Here is a 21,805-nt window from a genome sequence, read left to right as displayed (position 1 = left end):
AGTGGCAGCCGAGGCTGCAGGGACAGGTCTGATAGGGGTGGGGACCACCCTACTGGCAGAGGATGTGGAGGCTGAAAGCATTTGCTACACAGCTGGGGAACCACTGCTGTCTCTGAGAGACCTTGGTGACTGGGAGAAAGGAAAGGGAAAGGAAGAAGGAGAGTTTCCTGCTGTCTGCCCCGGGGGATTTAGGCTGAAGGACTGCCCTGGAGCTCTGGGAACTCCCTACTTTAGGATCCTTTTGCTTGGTCACGGGCACACCCATAGCCCCAGGTGCTCAGCACACACCTCCTTCCATTTTGCTGCCCCCGCCCCACCCCACCCTCTTTAAATGCACTGCTCTCCCCACCTTAGTGGGGGAGTCCTCTCTTGCAGGAGAAACCAAAAACTTGTGCTTTAGCACCGCCTTCTGGAAAAGAAAAGGAAGACTCCCAATTACCAACCTGTCTAAATTATTAGACTCAAAGTAAAGGCTTGACCTAAGTAAGAAAGGTGTTTCCTACTTCAGATTCAGTGGCAGAGGCACTTATCATGAATCACTATGAAAAATCATGGTAATATGGTATCACAAAAGGAAAATGACAGTTTTCCAGCAACTGGACCCCAAAACACAGACTATTCCAATCTAACTGATGACATAATTTACACTAGCTATTATGACAAAATTCAACAAGCTACAAGAAAACTTAGAAAGGCATGAATAGAAGGAGTACTTTACTGGGATACCTGGGTGGCTCAGTCGGTTAAGCATACAACTCTTGATCTTAGATTTGATCTCAGAGTTGTGAGTTCAAGCCCTGCTTTGGGCTCTGCACTGGATGTGAAGCCTACTTAAAAAAAAAACAAAAAAAAAACCAAAAAAAACACGAGTACTTTACCAATGATATTGAAATCCTAAGGAAGAACCAAACAAACTCTAGAGCCGAAGAACTCAATGAATGGCATGAAGAATGCATTTAGAAAGCACCAGCAACAGAGCAGATCAAATGGAAGAGAGAATCAGTGAGCTGGAAGAAAGGAATCTAGAAATGATTTTTTTAAATATTTACAGTCATTTATTTTCTTATCAAAATGATAACATTGACATTAATCTTTTTTTCTTTTTATATAATTTGTTATCAAGTTAATGAACATACAGTGTATTCACTGTGCTCTTGGCTTTGAGAGTAGATTCCCATGATTGATTGCTTACATACAACACCCAGTGCTCATCCCAGCGAGTGCCCTCCTCAATGCCTATCACCCATTTTTCCCTCTCTCTCGTCCCCCCATCAACCCTCAGTTTGTTCTCTGTATTTAAGAGTCTCTTGTGGTTTGCCTCCCTGTGTGTTTGAAACTGTTTTTTCTCCTTCCCTTCCCCCATGGTGAGAAGTAAGATTTTAAGATTTAGGAAAGAGAAACTCTGTGAGGGTGCATGGGTGGCTCAGTCTCTCTCTCCCCCTCCCGTGCTGGCACTCTTTCTCTCTCAAAAAAATAAATAAGCATTAAAAAATTTTTTAAGAAACTCTGTGAGACCTATCAGACTCCATTAGATGAATTGGTATACCAGAGGGAGAAGAGGGGGAGAAGGGAGCAGAGAGTGGATTTAAAGAAATAATGCTGAGAACTTCCCAAACCTGGGGAAGGAACTGGACATATAAGTCCATGAAGCTAATATAACACTTGTCTCAGTATGAAAAGACCTTCTTCAAGACATATTGTATTGAAACTGTCAAAAGTCAATGATAAAGAATTTTAAAGGTAGCTGGGGGAAAAAAGACAGTAACTTAAAAAGGAACCTGCATTAGACTATCAGCAGATTTCTCAGCAGAAACTCTATAGCCTCAGAGAGAGGAATAACTTTTCAGAATATTGAAAGATAAAAACTGCCAGCCAAGAATACCTGGCAAGGTATCCTTCAAACATGAAGGAAAGATAAAAGCTTTCCCAGACAAACCAAAACTGAGGGGAGTTCACCACCACTAGACCTTACAAGATAAGTTGCAGGGAGCTCTCCAAGCTGAAATGAGAAGATGAAAGTACACACAAAACCCTGATTAAGGTGGTAAATAGACAATCAGAATTAGAAAACTGACTTTTAGAATAGCATATTATACTCTTAATTATAGTATAAAGGTTAAAGGAAAAACATTAAAAATAATTATAGCTACTACAACTTGGTAACAAAATCACAGCATGAAAAGATGATTTGTGACATCAAAAATACTGAATAATATGGGGCACCTGGTTGGCTCAGGTTCGACTCTTGATCTCAGCTCAGGTCTTGATCTCAGGGTTGTGAGTTCAAGCCCCATATTGTGCCCTATGCTGGCCATGGAGCTTACTTAAAAAAAAAAAAAAGAAATAAAAGGATGGAATCTTTATAGGCAAATCAAGATTAATTGCTGTCAGTAGAAAATGAGTATTTTATCTATGAGATGTGTTTTGTAACCCTCATGGTAACCACTAAGCAAAAATGTAGAGCATAGACACGAAACATAAAGAAAAGGAAGACAGAGCAAATCATCATGGAAGACCACCAACTTACAAAGGTAGGAACAGAAGGAAAAAGAAACAATGGGAAGGCAAGAGATAAGACGCCACTAGTAAATAAATCCTTACATGTCAATAAGTCACCCAAAATGTAAATGGACTGAAACCACCAATCACAAGGCTCAGAGGGGCTGAATGGATTTAAAAGACCACAAGACTCAACTATGTGCTGCCTACAGGAGATTTATTTCATCTCTAAAGACTCACACAGACTCAAAGTGAAAGGGTGGAAGATGATATTCCAAGATGGAAACCAAAGGAGGTGGAGCAGTACTGATATCAGACAAAATAGACTTCAAGCCAAAAAAGGTAATAAGAGACAGGAAGGTCATTATATAACGATAAATAAATCATTATTACATCAAGAAGATAGAACACTTGCAAATATATACAGTCCTAATATCCAAGCACTGAAATAGATTAAGCAAATACCAAGAGATCTTGAGGCATAAATAGATAATTCAGTAATAGTATGGGACCTAAATACCCCACTGTCATCAATGGATACATCATTGAGAAAGGAAGTCAAGAAGGAAACTTGGAATTGAACCACACTTTAGAGGAAATGGACTTAACAGCCATACACAGAACATTCCAAGATAAATAAAGAAGTCAGTCAACTTAGTAACAAAAACAATCTGATTAGAAAATGGGCAGAAGAACTAAATAGGCAGTTTTGCAAAGAGGACATCAAAATGGCCAACAGGTGCATGAAAAGATGCTCAACATCACCAATCAGGGAGATGCAAATCAAAACCACAATGAGATCCCACCTCATACTTGTTAAAATGGCTACCATGAAGAAAACGAGGGACAACAGATGCTGGTGAGGATGTGGTAAAAAGGGAATTTATACATTATTGGTGGGAAAGTAAATTCGTCCAACCACCAAGAAAAGAATACGGAGGTTTGTCAAAAAATTAAAAATAGGTCTGCCATATGATCCAGCAATTCCACTTCTGGATATATACCCAAGGAAAATGAAAACAGGATTTTGATGAGATATGTACTCCCATGTTTATTGTAGCATTATTCACAATAGCCAAGATATGGAGACAACCCAAATGCCCACAAACAGATGAATGGATGAAAAAAAGTGTGGTACAATACACAATGAAATCTCCTCATCCATGAGAAAGCAGGATATGTTGCCATTTGCAACAAGTTGGATGGATTTCAAACACATTATGCTATGCAAGTCAGACAAAGACAAGTACTTATATGTGGAATCTAAAAAAGTTAAATCTGTTAAAAAAACAATAAAGTAAAATGGTGGTGACTAGGGAACAAGGTGGGGTGTAAGATTGTGGTGTTTAAGGGTACAGACTTGTAACAAGTAGTGAATAAGCCATAGAGACCTAATGCATAGTATAATGAATATACATAATAATTACTATAATTATGTAATATAATAAATAGTATATTGGCAATCTTATTACAATATATAAATGTAACATGCTGTATACCTTAAACTTACACAGGATCACATATCCAATTTAGTAAATAAAAAAGACACTATTGTTTGTAAAAAGAATGATCATACACACAGGCATGCACGAAGTTTAAAATTTAACATCATAGGAAATCAGAGAGTTGGTTAAAATTATTGGCACCGGGTGGTAATATGAAAAGCAACAAAGTTGTTACAACAATAGCTAAAGTGTTACTTTTTGAAGTTGTATAAAAAGGTAGAGTTAAAAGGGAAATATTTTTAAAATGTCAGTGTATCAATTTTGCATGGGGTTACCATTCTTTTTTAAACAACTTTTGTTAGGTTTAAAACCCTTCGGTTTTCAGAGGGCTCATGAGGGAGAAGTTGGGATAGAGACGTGTTAACAGTATACACACACACATAGCATATACAAAAAGGGAGTCTGTCCCTAATTTAAGGCATGTTATACATGTGTAAAAAGAATTAAATCTGCCAGAGGTAGGATGTAGGTGATTCCCTGCAAAATAATAACCAAGGAAGATAATTCATTGTTTTTTCATGCACAGTATTCTTTGTGAATGCCAATATGGACCGAGGAGAATTACAGAGAAGTAAATGAGCTGTGTACTCAAAAGCATCCAGCAAAATGCCTGACACATAGTGAACGTTCAGGAAGTGTTACTGGGTCTCTCTTCCCCACTCTGGCTGGTGAGCCTCCTCTTGTCAGCAGGAGGATCATGATACGACACGACGCTGGTCCGGTCTTGACTGCCATCAGTGAACAAATGGGTACAAAGGCATTGATTACCCAGTCCTCTAGAATGGGCACTGGTAAATTGGGAGGGAGGCAGAGAGGAAGAGGTGAAGTGGCAGGGGTGGGGGAATGGGAAATTAGCAAATTTCTCTGATGTTGAACATAAGAGGTTTTTGTTTTTTTTTTTTATGTTGATTTATTTTTGAGAGACAAGAGTGTGAGCAGGGAAGGGGCAGAGAGAGGGAGACACAGAATCCAAAGCAGGCTCCAGGCTCTGAGCTGTCAGCACAGAGCCTGATGCAGGGCTCAAACTCACGAACTGTGAGAGCATGACCTGAGCCGAAGTCGGACGCTTAACCGACCAAGCCACCCAGGCGCCCCATATAGTGGTATTTTTAATAGGCATATAACCTATATATCATAGTCTCTTATCAGTTATCTTTTCTTACAATCACTCATCTTAAAACTGAGTCCCTCAAACTGACAGTCAATTTATTTAGCTCATAATTCTGGGTCAGCTGGGAGGGCTTTTGATCTCATCTGGCTTTGCTGGCCTCAGTGCCGTTCACGTGTCAGTTGGCAGATCTGCTGGGCTGGCCGGTTCATGATGGCCATGGCTGGGACAACTGGGGCTTCTACTCACGTAGCTTATTTTCCAGCAAGTTAGTCTCAACTTCATCACGTGGTGGCAGGGCCTCAAAGAGCAGCAGGAGAGGGCAGGCTTCAGTGCACAAGCATCTTTTCAGCCCCTGCTTGTGTCACACTTGCTCACTTCCGTTGGCCAGAGCAAGTCACAGCTGAGCTTAGAGGCAGCGAGAGGGCACTCACAGCTGCAGGGCAAGGGGACGTGGATGTAGGGAGAGGAGGAATGTGTCCGTGTCTGCAGTCCGCTCCATGGCACAACGGGCTGTAGCTGTCAAGGAGGATAAACTTGAGCCACCGGGACCCGGCTTTTCTTCGGCACTCAGTTGAAAAAGAATATATAGTTATGTGGGATGGTTGGAGTGTCATTAAGACCAGCGGTTTCAGGTTGGCAGTTTACCAGAAGTAGGTTTTATTTGTCCTGCACCATGTTCAAAAGCTTTTTTGTTCGTTTGTTTTCTGAGCCAACATTTAACATCCAGAGATTTTGTATAAAATCTGAATTTCTGACTTTTGGGAAAGACAGTGTGGCAAAAATTGTCAAAGGCCGAGTAAAAAGTGCCGTTTTTACCACGCTATAACACTTCACTCTTACCTGGTTTTATTACTTGCTGCACTTCTGACACCAGCTGTGTGGATTTTTTCCACATCAAGCAGTTCTCCAGTTCTCCGCGGACACCCAACTGGGTGTCCTACAATTCAGTTATGACACCATCTGGAGTTAATGCAGACCACACAGGTTCAAGACTCAGTCTCACAAGACTGCCCCACTTCCGACAGCAGCTGCAGTCCCAGATTGTACCCGTACTTCTGACCAGCCAGCTATAGATTGGGGCTTCCCGTGACTCGCTCTTTCGGTTCAGTAATTTGCTAGAACGGCTCACAGAAATCAGGGAAAACCGTTTACTTATGATTATTGGCTTATTATAAAGGATGCGACTCAGGAATAGCCAAATGGAAGAGGTGCACGGGACCAGGCCTGGGGGAAGGGTCGCTACACTTCACACCGTCTCCCGGAACACTACCCTCCCAGGACCTCCGTGTGTTCGCCAACCTGGAAGCTTTCTGAACCCCATCATTTTGGGGGTTTTACGGAGGTCCCATCACATAGGCACGATTGATTCGATCATGGCCGGTTGGTGATTGGCTCAACCTCTGGCCTGTCTCCCCTCCCTAGAGGCTGGGGGTGGGGTGGGGCTGCAAGTTCCACCCTTTAATCACGTGGTTGGTTCTTCTGCCAGCCAGTCCCTATCCTGAAGCTGTCTAGGGACCCATCAGGAGTCACCTCCTTAGTGAAGTAATTCTTTGTGGTTGTGGGGGTCTATTACGGATAATGAAAGATGCTTCCCTCACCTCCGTAACTCAGGAAATTCCCAGGGTTCTAGGAGCTTCATGCCAGGACCCAGGGACAAAGATCAAATATATATATCTTATTATACAGCATCGCACCATGTAACGTTTATGATGAAGCCTGTGGTTTTCAGCCTGCGTGACTGTTGTCCGTTTTGTCATCTCCTCCACCATGAGGCTAAGTATCACCTGCCACTTGTCAGAGGGGTTGCACCACGCATTCTCTTATAGCAGAGAAATTTGTCACCATTTCTAGCAAATGTGGAACAACGAAGGGTAGACTCTGTGTTTCACGTGCAGTCTATGTTTTGGTGTCCAAAGAACTTTTTCCTTTAAAAGTGGCTTGCTTGATTCACACTATCCTCCGCCCCTACAGACACGGGAATTTTAAATTTTTTTTTTTTCAACGTTTATTTATTTTTGGGACAGAGAGAGACAGAGCATGAACGGGGGAGGGGCAGAGAGAGAGGGAGACACAGAATCGGAAACAGGCTCCAGGCTCTGAGCCATCAGCCCAGAGCCCGACGCGGGGCTCGAACTCCCGGACCGCGAGATCGTGACCTGGCTGAAGTCGGATGCTTAACCGACTGCGCCACCCAGGCGCCCCAAGACACGGGAATTTAGGACCCTTATTTCTAATTCTGTACAGTCTGTGCTTGCATTCAACCCTGCAATCAGAAAGGTCCGTCACACCATTCGTCTACCAGAGCACACCATGTCATTCCTTCTTATAAATTGCTCTGCGCTGTGATGCCAATGACCTACAGAAAGACACCTTGTTAAAGGCAGACCTCTGAAGGTCATCGTGCTGTAAGGTGATGAAGTTGTTGAGAGTGATGTTCTAAACACCGAACAGTCTCTTCTCTCTGAGGACTCGCAGAAACTAACTGGTTTGTTCTTCTTTTGTGTTCATTTGAAACCTATGCTGGGGCCCCCCCCCCCCCCCCCCCGTCTTTATAAATGTGTTGGGGTGAGAGGCCCTTTGTAGACTTTGTGTAGTTCTTTGTAGACCGGCACATTCTTAGCTTCGTCTTGAGTCCCCCCCACTTTACTTTTATTTTATCATTATTTTCTTATCTGTTTGTTTTATGTTGTTTTTAAATTTACATTTAAAATCTTATTATTTTTTTCTTTTTTGGTAAAATATTGTTGATGCAAAGCTTTCTGTGTGTTAGCTGCTGATCATAAGACTATAGAACTATGTTCCATATTTAACTCTGGCACAGTTAACACTTTGCTTCTCAGACCTCCTCACCACCACCAAATTTGTGCTAATGTCCATTTACCTTTGAGCACCTTCTTCTAAAACCAGGTGTGAACTTCATTCTGTGTTGCTTCTTCCAGTGGTATTTCTGGTACTTTGTTTGCTGTGTTTTTTTCCTTTGGTTGTTTTTTTTTGTTTGTTTGTTTTTGAGAGAGAGAGAGGCAGCAAGCCGCGTAAGGGCAAAAGGAGAGAGAGAATCTTAAGCAGGCTCCATGCTAACCATGTGGTTGCAGGATCACTGCAGGGCTTGATCACATGATCCCAGGATCATGACCTAAGCCAAAATCAAGTCAGACACTCAACTAACTGAGCCACCCAGGCGTCCCTGCTTTCCTTAGTTTTTGCTAAGACATTCACCATACATATGTTAGAGAACCTTTATTGTATTGCTCTTCATATATTAGATGCTTATTGAATATTTAAAGAAACGTATGAGTTTTAATAAAGTTTTCTTGTATTTGTTAGCTCTAAGTGGTTACAGGAAACCACTTACAATGAAATAAGAATTATAAATACCACCCGATCCTTTCAGTAGAAGCTTTTTTCCCTCCTCCCAGCCCATTTTGTTTGTAGCAAACATGTTAAATTTAAAATACAGTCTTCTCTTGTGTCTGTGCATTGATAGAACACTTTTCAGAAATATGCATGCCTAGATAAGCTAAAAAAAAAAAGAGAGAAAGAGAGAGAAGAAGTACAGTGAGGTGGTAAGAGCTGGGCTCTGGTCTAAAAGAAGCTTTGAATCTTAACTGGAGCTTTTGCTGTCTTAGTGACACTGGGAAGATGACTGCTCGGGGGTCTAGTTTCCTAACCTGTGAGCTGATTTGGTATTAATGTGGCATTGTGAGTATATGAGATAATGCATGGAAGCACTTAGAAGTTTCACTTTTGGAAAGGTAGGCTAAATAATAATCGGTCAAAGTATACTTTAAGACAAGAACCGTTACTTGAGATAAGATGGACATTTCTTAATAAAATATTAAACCCACCAGTTTAACAACTTAAAACTTGCAAACACTCAATAACGTAATCTCAAAATTGAAAGAACTATAAGGAAAAATGGTAGGTTTTTCACACATTTCCCTCAAACTGATAAAACAAGCGAATTAAAATCAGTAGCAGCAGTGAAGGTTCAAACGACTAAATCAACACATTTAGCCTGTATTACAGAAAGAGAGCCTTGGAACAAGAAAACTTTGGAATATAATTTCTTTTCAAGAGCAAGTTCTGCAACTTGCTTTGCAGAACAATTACCAAATGGCCATATGCTGGGCATTATAGCAAGTTTCAGCAAAGTATTGAAATCATACAGAGCATGGTATCTGAACATACTGGAATTAAACTATAAATGAATACAGAAAGATTACTAGAGTATTCCAGTGTGTTTGTAATGCAAGCAATGCACTTCTCATTCACGTGTGGGTTAAAGAAGAAATCACAGTGGACATAGAAAATGTTGTGATGAATAATGGTAGAAATAAAAACAAAATGTACGTGATGAATGTCAGCAGGAATAACAGTACAGACCTTCAAAACCTGCTTCTCTATAAAAACAGTGAGAACACTGGCAAAAATTGTCAGAGGTTTAACCAAAGGTCCACAACAATCTGAGGAGCATTTATTCTAGAAAAATGGCTGAATCTCAATAAGAACAGTAAGCTTTGTGATATGTCGATATGTCCTATTTTATGTCCTGAGTTTCCTGATGTCTTAATGTGTTCTATTCCATTCTAACTTCCCAGCTCTGCAGTAGCCATAAAAGCTAATAGCTTATAGTCCTAGTAAAAACCAGCAGCCTGGCAGCCAGGGGAGGAGGCAAAACAGAGTTGGAACTCCTTCAAAGTCCCATTTCCAGAGAATTGTCATCATGTGGGTTGTGTGGCAGTTCCCTGGAACCCCTCATGCACAGGGGTTGTCTTTATTTGAAGTGACTTATATTTTGTCTAGTGAAAAAGCCTTTCTCTGGGGTGTTTCTCATCAACAGTCAGTGGCAGCTGTGAAGTTAACAGCTGTTTAACTTCACAGCTGCCTGAAGCAGCAGTAATGGTTGGGGCAAACGAGAAGCTGACCAAAGAACTTAAAGGGGAAAGCTGGGCAGTGAGATGTTCATAGGGAACTTTGAAAAGCCCCGTATGTTCCTGGGAAGCTGGAAGCGCACACACGTGGGCAGGGCTGTGGGCTTGCCAGGGAAGATTTGACAAGGCTCTGTGTTCTCACCTCTTCCCCAGTGTTGACATCTTGAACAAGCAGACAGTGAAGACTAAGGCAGAGCTGTCAGCTGCCTGCCTGGGCATTGAAGGCATGCCCCAACACACACACGCACAACCCGTAGCAAAGTCTGGGAGCCTTACCAGTTGAAGGCATTTAAGTTATCTCTGGCCAGTCATTAGCAGCCCACTAAGCTAACCCAACAGGCTGAACACAAGAAAGAATACAGAATTTACCAAAGTAGTTCAGTAACAACAAAAGCAGCAATAAACAAACAGAGCGACAGTGCTTGGTTTGGGAGGTATCCGATGCACAGAGTTGCCACATAATATTATTTAAAACGTTAAATGTTTATTTAAAAAAGTCACGAAACAGACAAATGAGAGTATGGCCCATACACAGAGAAGAAAACAACTAATGGAAACGGTCTTTTTTAGATTTCACACATAAGTGAGTTCACGCAGTATTTGCCTTTCTGTGTTTGGCTTATCTCACTTAGCATAATGTCCTCCAGGTTCATCCGTGTTGTAAATGACAGCATTTCCTTTTTTCTCATGGCCTGAATAATATGGCCTGTGTCTGTCTATATTTTTTCTTTATCCATGTGTCCACATTTTCTTTATCCATTCATCTGTTGATAGAATTGTTGTTTCCATGTCTTGGCTATTCTGAGTAATGCTGCAGTAAACATGGGGGTACAGGTATCTTTGCAAGATACTGATTTCATTTCCTTTGGATAAATACCCAGAAGTGGGATTGTCACATCATACAGTTCTATTTTTAATTAATTGTTAATTACATATTTGTATATAACCATCATTAATTGTATAATTAATTAATATTACTTATTATTCCCATTTATTTGGGTCTTCAATTTCTTTGATCACCTTTGAGAAGTTCTTAGACGAATATAACAATACGCTTTCTAAGGCTCCATTCCTGGAGAGTGATTCCGTTTCAGGAGAGGCCCAAGAACCTGAGTTTGCAGGTCCTTCTGATGCATGTTGTCCTGACCACAGTTGGAGACATTCTGCTGTGAGACTTGAAATACTGCTCTTGGCTTTCTGTGACAAGAGGCCTGGCCAGCGCTGCCTGTGAAAGGCCGTTCTGATGGAGACATTGTGGTTCAGGGCTAGGTGAACACGCTCCGAATCTCTAGGCTCGAATCTCATCGTTGACACTTGTGGATTCTTGAACAAGCTACTTAGCTACTTAACCCTTTGAGTCAGTTTCATCAACTTTAAAATGGGCAAAACTGGCAACCACCTTGTTAGTTTACCATGAGTGTTCAATGAACTGGATGAGAAGGGTAAGGCACTTAGCACAGTGCACCCAGCACATGATGAATACTCAGTAGATGGTGCTTTTCTCCTTCCTCTTTATCCTCCTGGTCTTTAACTCCTAAATTATTTGACCAGGCCTAACAGCCCCAGATTATCTTAGAGATTCTGGTTTTAATAGTATTGGATCTTTGGGCTGTTTTGGTTGGTTATTTATTTGTTTGTTTGTTTGTTTATTTTTGTCCAATAGGAGCATCAAACTTCTTCTCTAAGCCACTTGATTTCTTGCAAACATAAATCTCTCTTCCTTTTTTCCTTTCTGTACAGATTAGGAGGCCTGAGGCCTTTCCATACAGAAAGGAAAAAAGGAAGCATTTTTACGTTCAGTTGTCAGTGCATTTCTATATATGATCATTTTTAAACATGTTTATTTATTTTGAGAGAGAGAGTGCGCGCTTGCACGAGTGGGGGAGCGGCAAAGAGAGAGGGAGAGAGAGAGAGAATCCCAAGCAGGTTCTGTGCTGTCAGCTTCGAGCCTGATGCAGGGCTTGATCTCACAAACCATGAAATCATGACCTGAGCTGAGATCAAGAGCTGGACACTTAACCGACTGAGCTACCCAGGCACCCCTATATATTTGATCATTCTTAACTTAGAGATGTAAAATGAGCAGGATGAGGGGCGCCTGGGTGGCTCAGTCAATGAAGCATCTGAATTTGGCCCAGGTCATGGTCTCATGGTTAGTGAACTCGAGCCCCGCGTCAGGCTCTGTGCTGACACCTTGCACCTAGGAGTCTGGAGCCTGCTTCAGATTCTGTGCCTCCCTCTTTCTCTGCCCCTTTCCCACTCACACTCTGCTTCTCTCTGCCTCTCATAAATAAATAAACATTAAAAAAATTTTTTTTAAAAATGAGCAGGATGAAGGATCACCACAATAATCATATGAAGGTGCATTGGGCATTTTCAGTGGGGTTTAGGCTTTCAGTTGTATTTCCCTTTTATTATATGGTCGTTTTTAATTGTTTTCAGCAGCAATGTTAGATTCTCAAACACAAGTTATTATCATGATTTTAAAGTTATAACATTCTCTTGCTTTTGGGGGAACTAAAATGATAGCTATCATTGTATAGAATGGAGATAGGTAGATGACCATGCTGAGAACCACATTGCTTGCCCTGGGGAATAGAGGCCAGTACCAGGCACATATAAGATCCCTGAGGCTCAGAAAATTTCTCCAAGTACTTTTAATATTTTGAGTCCCTTAGGAATAAGTTCTGTAATTCCTAGGAATTTTTCCTCTTTTCCATTCTTTGCCTGCTCCTTGGTAAGAGCAAGCAATAAACTTCCTTGATTATAGCATCTCAGATATTTAGTATTGACTAAAATTTCTTATTGGTACTGTCAGTGTTCAGGGCTTCCCATTTTGCAACTGATGGAGGTTTGTAAAATAACTAGGGCCTTTGGAATTTACTGTTCATAATCTTAAGTAGTTTTGGAGGCATAGTGAAAAGGTCAGGTCAGTTCCCATTTTTGCATTAGGCAGCTTTATGACAAAGTCCTGCAAGTATCAGATAACGATAGCCAACAGTATCCATTAAGACAATCTCTTTTATTTTTATTTTTTGTAAAACATGAGTCCATTTAAGGTAGCATGCCCTGTCTGTTATTAAAGAGGCTCCCAGGAAAAGGAATGATGAGACAGAAGTATGCTCCTGTTTTTCATTTTCAGTAATTGATGTCCTTTGCTCAGTAGTGACACAGTATTGAACTTTTAAGGATTCCCTTTGTAGCCAGCATTGGAGAGGGATTAAAGCAATGAGTCTGCCAATATGTAATCACTTCTTTCTTAACTTTGGTCAGACCTTCTCTACTTTTAATAACTTCGGGTTCAGACCCCTGTGATTTTTCCATATGTCACTAAGCCAGATCATGGTAAGCGTTTGTGTGGCCTGAAGGCCCTCAGAAGCTTTGTTAGCTGAAGTCAACAATATCAAGTAAAAAGTAGCTTTAAGTATCTGCCTGTAAGGCTGGGTACAAAGAAAGCTGTGGTTCCTGCCCTTGAAGGTCTTACACTCAACTACAGATAAGACCGATACTGATAGATACAAAAAGCATATAAGCCCCTTTGATGGTGAATTTCATGGCATGTGAATTATATTTCAGTTTTTGAAAGTGCATAGACTTTGAAACAAAAAACGTGTAAATAACATTCCAGGGGTAAATACAAATCCTGGAATAGTTATAGAAAGTTAATAGTGGGAAGATTTGGTCAAAGGATTATTAAAGGGAAGTTTCTTTCTTGTTGCAAGTTTATTGAAGGGAATGAATTATGAGACCCACTTGAAGGGAGAGGAGAGAGGTTTTGGAAAGAGCACAATCTGGGCTCGATGCATAACTGGCAAATAGGATAGTAGATCAGAATGACTTAATGAAATGAGTCCGTGAATTTGAGAGAAGTGGAGAATGAGTGGTATTCATGGAAACTGATCAAGAAGGCCAAGAAAAAGAATCTGCAATGTACAGTTTTCTTGGGGGTTGTGCTCCTTTGTAAGGGCTTAGTGGTTGTTGTAGCTCTGAATTGCTTAAGGCTCCCTGGCTAGGGAGCTTTGCCCACGCAAGGCTGGACTTTAAACTCACTCTGGCTCTTGGAGGCATAGGTGAGCTACTGGTGTGGCTTTGTGCCTTTCTAGGAAGGCTTGAGCTTTTTGGGGTTGTCTCTTGTTCCTTAGGAAACTTCCATCAGGGAAGTGATGATGGGAGGTGGCCTGTCAGCATGGACCCCATGTGGCGGTGACATTTCAGCTGTATAATTCTTGAACGGCAGAGTTCACGGGGAAACTTAAGTCTGAAAGCCCCTTCTAATTGCCCTGGGCTGATAGTACCTGACCTGAAGCTAGAGCTCATTTTGTTTATTTTCCACTAAAAACTGTTTGAAGAGGGACCAGTTTTAAGTAATTGAATGTTTTCAGGTTATTAAGGATGGTGTCCAGTCCATTTTAGAAATAATATCGTACCACATCATTCAAATCATTGCTAGACCCCGTGACATGTTGAATTACCCCATCTATTATCGATTGTAAATTTTACAGCATGACAAGCCTGACATGGGCATAATTTCTTCCCTATTGTTTTTTGTTTTGTTTTTTCAAATTATGAAGGAACCTCAAACCAGTCACACAGCTGTATGTCAGTGTGGATGCTAGCACCAAAGATAGCCTGAAGAAAATTGACCGCCCACTCTTCAAGGATTTCTGGCAGAGATTCCTCAACAGCTTAAAAGCCTTGGCAGCAAAGGTAAGAATTATGACATCTTTAAAAGAGGGGGGGGGGGGTGGGGTGGGAAAGAAGAAGTGGAGAGAGGTGGTTTTTAAAAAAAAAAACCTTCAACCTTGTTTTAGACTTCCACCCACTTTGATTATTCAATAAATATTTATTGAGTTCCTCTTAAGTTTGTAGCACTCTGCCTTTTATGTATAATTTGCCCTTCATGTATTTAGGGAGAGAGATACATGCTCCCAAAGTTAATTAATAAAACATGGTAAAGTAGCAGTTTATAGCTACCCTAGAAGAGATACCAGCAAATAGTATGTGTTTAAATACGAGATTAATTTTCTTGAATTTCTAAGACCAAATTTCCTACCTATAAGGGACTCAGCCTCAGAATTTCCAAATTTAATGCCTTTTTCTTCCAGCATTTGCCCTCTTTTATGTCTTCTCTTAGGCCATATTTACTTTCCTAGTCTTTTATTTTTTTAAAGTTTATTTATTTTGAGAGAGTGAGCACATGTGAGCGGGCTGAGGGCAGAGAGACAGGGGGAAGGAGAGAGAACGGGCAGGGGAAGGTTAGAAGAAAAAGGGGGAGAGAGAGAATCCCAAGCAGGCTCCCAACGCGGGGCTCGATTGTATGATGTGATCCATGAGATCGTGACCTAAGCCAAAACCAAGAGTCTGACGCTTAACCGACTGAGCCACCCAGGCACCCCTACTTTCCTATTCTTTTCGACCTAAAGTAACCTTCTGATTCTTCTTTTCCGTTAACCCCATATTGTAACAGTTGGTATTTTCTGTTAGTTCTGCCTCTCTTCTCTCATAGCCATTCCCTTGTCCTGTTCTCTTTGCTTTTGCCTTGCAGTCCTTCACACTTTACTCAAACGTGACAGATAATGAGAGTCACCACAGAAGCTTCAAAAATTACAATTTCCTATTCCTAGTGGCATTTGAGAATCTGCATTTTAAACATCGCAAGTGGCTTTGGATGTGCCGGCCCCATCTGGGACTCACTGTCCCAGAAAACCTCCCTCTCTCTCCTTTGCCCAGCCCTTACTCACTTTGCCATTCCTGACCCACCCTTTCTGGCCCCAGGAAGGCCGTCCTTCCCTGCTCAGGTTGGTGTCTCTGCAGATGCGCCCACTACATTTTCCAAGTCTTTGGTTACCTCCCCAGAGCCGAGATTGCCCCTTTCTTTCCATTTCTTTCACTTGTAGAAATTGTGTGTGACCTTCCATGCTCAACTTCATTATTACCTCAATTTTGAAGCCTTTTCCAGTTGCAAACAGCTGCCCCTGTCTCCCTTAAGTTTTATATCTATAAACACACATTATTTCTGCTGTTTTATCTCAACTTCTCTCTTCTCAACTGAATTCCTTACTCATGTCTTAATTCCACATGAAATCTAGCACAGCACATCTTCTGGTACTTGAAAAGTGTTTCTTGAAAGAATAAATGGGTGGAAACTCAACAGAGCTCTGTTGTGGTAAGATGTATACATACATTTTCTGGGCCGTTCAGATGATTAAAACTCCCCCTTCCCCCATTTTATGCTTGAGAAGTTAAATCAGTGCTTTTTTGGGCAATTAGCACTGACAGTATTTAGGTAATGCAAAATAGGCATTTGGTTTCTCATCTGACCAGTCTTGGATTATTTAGAAAGCTGGCAAGCCAGGTGCTTCTTGGGCTCCTAAAGTCTCTTCGTCTCCGGACTTCACCCTCAGCTCTATCCCCTTCACTCATTGCCGAGACAGGAGATACATGGCGTACAAGTCAGAATGCACTTAGATAGAAGCCAGACAGCAGGAGCTGGCATTATCGGACCCATCTGAGACTGTTACCTAGGCTGTATTCTGAGTCAGATGTGGACGATGAGAAGCAGGCATTAGTAGAATGGCTTAATAGCTTCTTTTTTCTTTTGGCCAAAATTTTCCACAAAATGTATTCTTGCTTGGAGTTATAAGCCCTTAGATATCCTATTCAGTTGTAAGTACTCTGGGTTGACTCATTGAGAGTAATGAAATAATTTAAAGTTGTGCAGTATTTTCTAACCTGTGAGCTTCTTACATGTAACGTCATAAATTGTGTCCATGTAACTCTGGTTGGAAGATTTTCCTTGGGCTGTTAGACTATCCTGGCAGATTAGGGCAAGTGCTTTCTAAGCATTTTGTAGCAATTAGAGTGCATGTTTCTTATTGTATTGTTCGTGTTGCCATTTAAGAAAGATCTGTGACAGGGAACTGCTCTTAAATTAACTAGATCTAGCTATGTTACTTCCTTCTGAATATCTAATATTACTGGTACAGTAGATACTATCAAAGTTCTGCTTTACTGCTGTTTAATACTCAAAAATAACACTTATGTTGTAACTATACTTATTAGCTGGGCTCCAACATGTTATTACTGTAATCTGGCATCATTTGAGTTTTTAAATAAAACATTTTAAATGAAAGTGACTTTAGATACTTTAATTAGAACATCTATGCATTTATATTATTATCTTTATTGCCTGTTTAGGCTTTTAGTACATTAGTACTTTTTGTTATTTGTTTTAGGCTTAGCAAGGAAAAGCATTAGAATTGAAAGAATTTCTTGAACTTTATAAACAGAAAAATTTGATTTGTCCCAAGATTTTCAGCCTGTTTATGAGCTAGTGTAACCCAAAGCAGAAAGAGGTAGGGTATTTGGGGTTTTTTTGTTTTTTGTTTTTTTGTTTTTTTACTCATGGCTAGTATAGTATTTTCATTTCTGGATCTTTATCCTTTGTCAAATTGTTCTGCTTCAAATATGAGAAGAGAGATATATTGGTACTTGAGTATATGGGGCTAAAAAGCAATTCTATCAAGGTAACACAGCAAAAAATGTGTTAGCTTCAATTTCCGTCCACAACAGCTACTTGTCACACAGTTTTTTTTTTTTTTTAAAGAAAAATCCATCTTGTAAGTGACAACACTGACTGCCTTTGGCAGGAGACTTTTATCAGCTGTGTGACCAGATGTGTTTCTGCTGCACATTGTTATGCCAGGTTGAAGATCCAGCAGGATAAGCAGTGGTATTGATATCCTTGAAACGTTATATTTGAAAAGAAAGACAAAAATAGTTGTCTGCATTACACATTCTTAGATCTCAAGAGTGAACATTAGCACTCTTTTCCGCAAATGTGAGCATGCTCTGACCTGATGTTATTAGAGTTAATATAGTTTCATTGTTAAGAAGGGCTTATTGTACATTAATGAGGTAGATTTGTATCTAATAAGAGGTAAACCAGTGTATCCATGTGGCCCACAATTTGCAGCTTAAAAAACAAACATTTAATATTTGACTTCCTTATCTCTGATTATAAAAACATTATGTGTTCATTATGGAAACTCAGGGGACGTAAAGAGAAGTATAAAGAAGCAAGGAAAGAGGTTACTTCTAAATCCAGGACCTTGAGACACCGACTGCTAACATTTAAAGTACTTCTATTTAATCCTTTGGTGACGGGGGGGGGGGGGGCGGGGGGAGGCTGCGTTTTTACATAGGTAACTCAATTTTATATGTTGCTTTTTGTTGTTAACATGAGGTCATAGCATTTTTTCATGCTATTAATTTTTCTGTATGACCTTCGTGTTAAAGACAGCTTAGTTTTTCACCTCAGCGTGAGATCACAGAAATACATATATTGGTTTCTGCACCCGGTTTCTGGCACAGAGCTCCTAGAACCCTTGTAGTGTTCTAAGTGGTAAGGCCATCTTGTTTTAGTGTTTCACCTTTGACCCCATACTTAACATAGGGCTCCTAAAACCCTTGTAAATTCCTAAGTGATAAGACCACGAAGATCATCTCTTGTTCTAATGAGGTGGCTCTGGGGGGACTCCTAAGTGGCTCGTAGATTGAGTCTTGTCACCAAAAAGATGAAGCTAATCAGAAGGCTGGAATTTTCTGTGGGTTCCCCGCCCCCCACCCCACTGTGCTTCCCCATTTCTCTAGAGAGGGGAGAGGGCCTAGAAATGGAGTAAATAACTGATCATACCTACGTGAGGAAGCCTCCATAAATCCCAGTAGGGAGTTTGGGAAGCTTCAAGGTTGGTGAACACAGTCACACCAGAGGGTAACATGCCCCAACTCCATGGGGACAGAAGCTCCTGGGCTCGGGACCCTCCCAGACCTCACCCTGTGTACCTCCTCATCTGGTTGTTCATCTGTATCCTTTCATAAACTGGTAGATGTAAGTAAGTGTTTCCCCGAGGTCTCTAATCTGCTCTAGCCAATTAATCGAACCTGAGGGAGGAAGGTCAGAAGCACACGTGATAACTTAGACTTGACATTGTCTAAAGTGTACTGCAGTGTCAGAAATGAGTTCAGTTGTAGAACACCCAGTTGGTGTCACAGAGAATTGCTTGTGGGGGAAAACCGCCCACATATTCGATGGCCGGACGTGTTCTGTCTTAGTGGAAAGGGAAACACATAGGAGAGAACACTGGGTTGTTCCCTACTCACTAGGTTTCCTGCTTGTTGGCCAGTAGGGGGGTCTAGTGAGAGTGTGTCATGTTCTGGCACACTTCTTCAATTGTGCGTGTCTGGCAGTAAAGTCAAATTCCTGTCTTTATCACACTCGAGAGGGAGCCTTGATGCCTGTGCTGCTCGTGAGTTGCAACATACATACGTTGTCATTTAAAACCATTTCTGAAGTCACGTGCAGCCAGAGATAGCATGTCCTGGTCGGTAGCATTGCTATTTTCATTATTGTGTGTCTTACAATCTAGAGTATCTTAGATGAAATGAAAAAGCATATCTTCTCCCTTACCTCCTTTTTGGGATGAACAAGTCTCCCCTCCATCGTTCTGACTAGTCCTGCTGCTTATTGACCCATTTTCTTTATTTCCACCTCCCAGCATTGATGCCAAAGTCTGCTCTTCAGTCTTTGTCCATCTGGCTGTGGTCTGCATATGTTTTTTTATTGTCATCTTTTTTTAGGCTCTATCTTGCCCTTTACCTTCATCTGTTACCCATGAGCCTGCTCCATGGGACGGGCCTCCCAGGCTGTGGATTCTGTCCAGCCTGGTTTTTTTTGGGGTTTTTTTTTGTTTTAATTTTTTTTTTTTATGTTTATTTCTGAGACAGAGAGAGACAGAGCATGAGTGGGGGAGGAGCAGAGAGAGAGGGAGACACAGAATCCGAAGCAGGCTCCAGGCTCTGAGCTGTCAGCACAGATCCCGACCCAGGGCTCGAACTCACAAACCGCGAGATCATGACCTCAACCAAGGCACCCCCTGTCCAGCCTGGGTTTAATGCCACCATACCCTCCTCTGCTTGACTAAAAACCATGTCCTCGTTTTAGCCACTTTTGAAATCAGACCAAGACTGCCGTGCTTGGATCTCTCCAGCGGTGTCATCCAAAGCCAGTGTCTACAAACTGACTGGTTCCCTCCAGTGCCAGGAAGTTCTGTCATAAGTACATTTTTCTCCGGACGTGACTTCTGCCTAAGCTCATTCTAGGGAAAGATAAACGTGTTGCATGTTGGGTTCATGTTGAGGCACTGGGTGATTGGGTCAGGCAGATAATTGCTTCAATCTTGGGGACTCAGGAACGTCACAGTAGGAACTTGTAGGTGTGGAAGTCATCTCTGTAGCAGTTTGTCGAAGGCAAACAGGTGGGCGGAATTGTCCAAGAAGGGTCTAGAGAAGGCCAAAGAAGGAGCTGTAGGGAAAACAAATTTTGAAGCTTTCAAAATGAGGAGCATATGGGGAGTGAGCCTGGGAAGAATTTGATAAAGGTGTTGGTGCAGTTTCATGCAAGTGTGGTATGTTAACGTACAATTCAAGGAAACAGTTCGGTTCCAGAAAGAGAAGGGGAACGTTACCTATGATGAAAAAGAAACTTGGTCTATCAGTTAGTCTCTAATGGCAAAAAGAAGTACAGTGTTTTGTCTAGAAGCCATTGTGTAGTGGGTTGAATGGGGACAATAGATATTAATGTAATAAATACTAACTTTTTGAACCAAGAGCAACAATATTAATGAAGAAATGAAAGGTATTTCCTTTTATCGGATAAAAATTTATCTAATCATACGTGCTAATTTGAAAATAAATATTACTGTAATGAAGAAAATAAGATGACTCCTATGTCACCAGAAGTCAAAGGTGAAAAAACACTATCGCTATAACGCGTAGCTTCCGGAGTTTTAACTCTTGTGTGTATGTATATGTATGTGTATTTTACTTACAGAATGAAATCATGCCATACATATTTTTACAACTGTACTTCTTATTTATAATACCATATTTAAAATATTTATTTAAAATATCAACTTCTGTCGGCATAGATTAATTTTGCCTATTTTCTGGATATAACAATTTAATTTTGCCTTTGGCGGCCTTCCCTGACTCCCTCCTTCCCCCTCCCTGGTTTATATCCCACAGTGCCCATACCCAGCACTTACGAACTTGAAAGATCCCTGAGAGAAGGCAGAGTGTCTGTGAGGTCTTTGTGCCCACCATGGTATTCCCAGCTCTCAATCACAGGTCAACACACAGTTGCCAGATAACCAGAATGCGATTGATCCACTCCCGTCGTGATGTGCATTCAGTTGTTTCCCATCGATTTGTTGTGTGTAGTAGTTATGAGCTTGGGATTCTGAAACAAGACCACCCAGGTTTGAATCCTATTTCCTACCACTTCTTGGCTGTGTAATATTGGTCGTGGGATTCAGTTTTCTCTTCTGTAAAATGGGGTTGATAACAGTGCCTTCCTCATAAGGTCTAGATAGAAACACCTAAAAATATCATAGAGTGCTTGTGTTTAAATTTTAAAATATAACACCCTCTATCACCAATCTTGTGTATATAATTGATTTTGGACATTTTAAAAGGTACAGTACATGAGGTGGTAAATACTAATGTAACTACCATCTAGCTTAAGAAATAAAAGATTATAAACTCAGTTGCAGTCCCTGTGAACCCCTTTTCTATTATATTTCCTTTCCTTCCCTCTCTTGCAGAGGTAATCAGTATGTATTTTGTGTTTATTTTTCCATGCTATTTTTATACTTCACTCTATTTACACCTCCATAAACAGCTGTTTTCCATATTTTAAA

General features: G+C 41.0%; 1 protein-coding gene across 3 annotated transcripts in view; it reads left to right on the top strand.

Annotated features, from left to right (window-relative positions):
- LOC121017776 (S-adenosyl-L-methionine-dependent tRNA 4-demethylwyosine synthase TYW1) overlaps positions 1–21,805 on the top strand; it is a 213,982-nt gene that overhangs the window by 116,792 nt on the left and 75,385 nt on the right. For all 3 annotated transcript variants that reach the window (XM_040456209.1, XM_040456210.1, XM_040456208.1), the window contains exon 13: positions 14,618–14,753. In XM_040456209.1, the coding sequence (XP_040312143.1) occupies positions 14,618–14,753 (136 nt within the window). The remainder of the gene's footprint in view (positions 1–14,617; positions 14,754–21,805) is intronic.

The sequence above is a fragment of the Herpailurus yagouaroundi genome, unplaced genomic scaffold (genome assembly GCF_014898765.1).
Source record: "Herpailurus yagouaroundi ecotype Mexico unplaced genomic scaffold, PumYag 216, whole genome shotgun sequence".
Taxonomy (NCBI): domain Eukaryota; kingdom Metazoa; phylum Chordata; class Mammalia; order Carnivora; family Felidae; genus Herpailurus; species Herpailurus yagouaroundi.
Note: the sequence above shows the minus strand (reverse complement) of the source record. Positions and strands in the feature narration are given on the sequence as shown.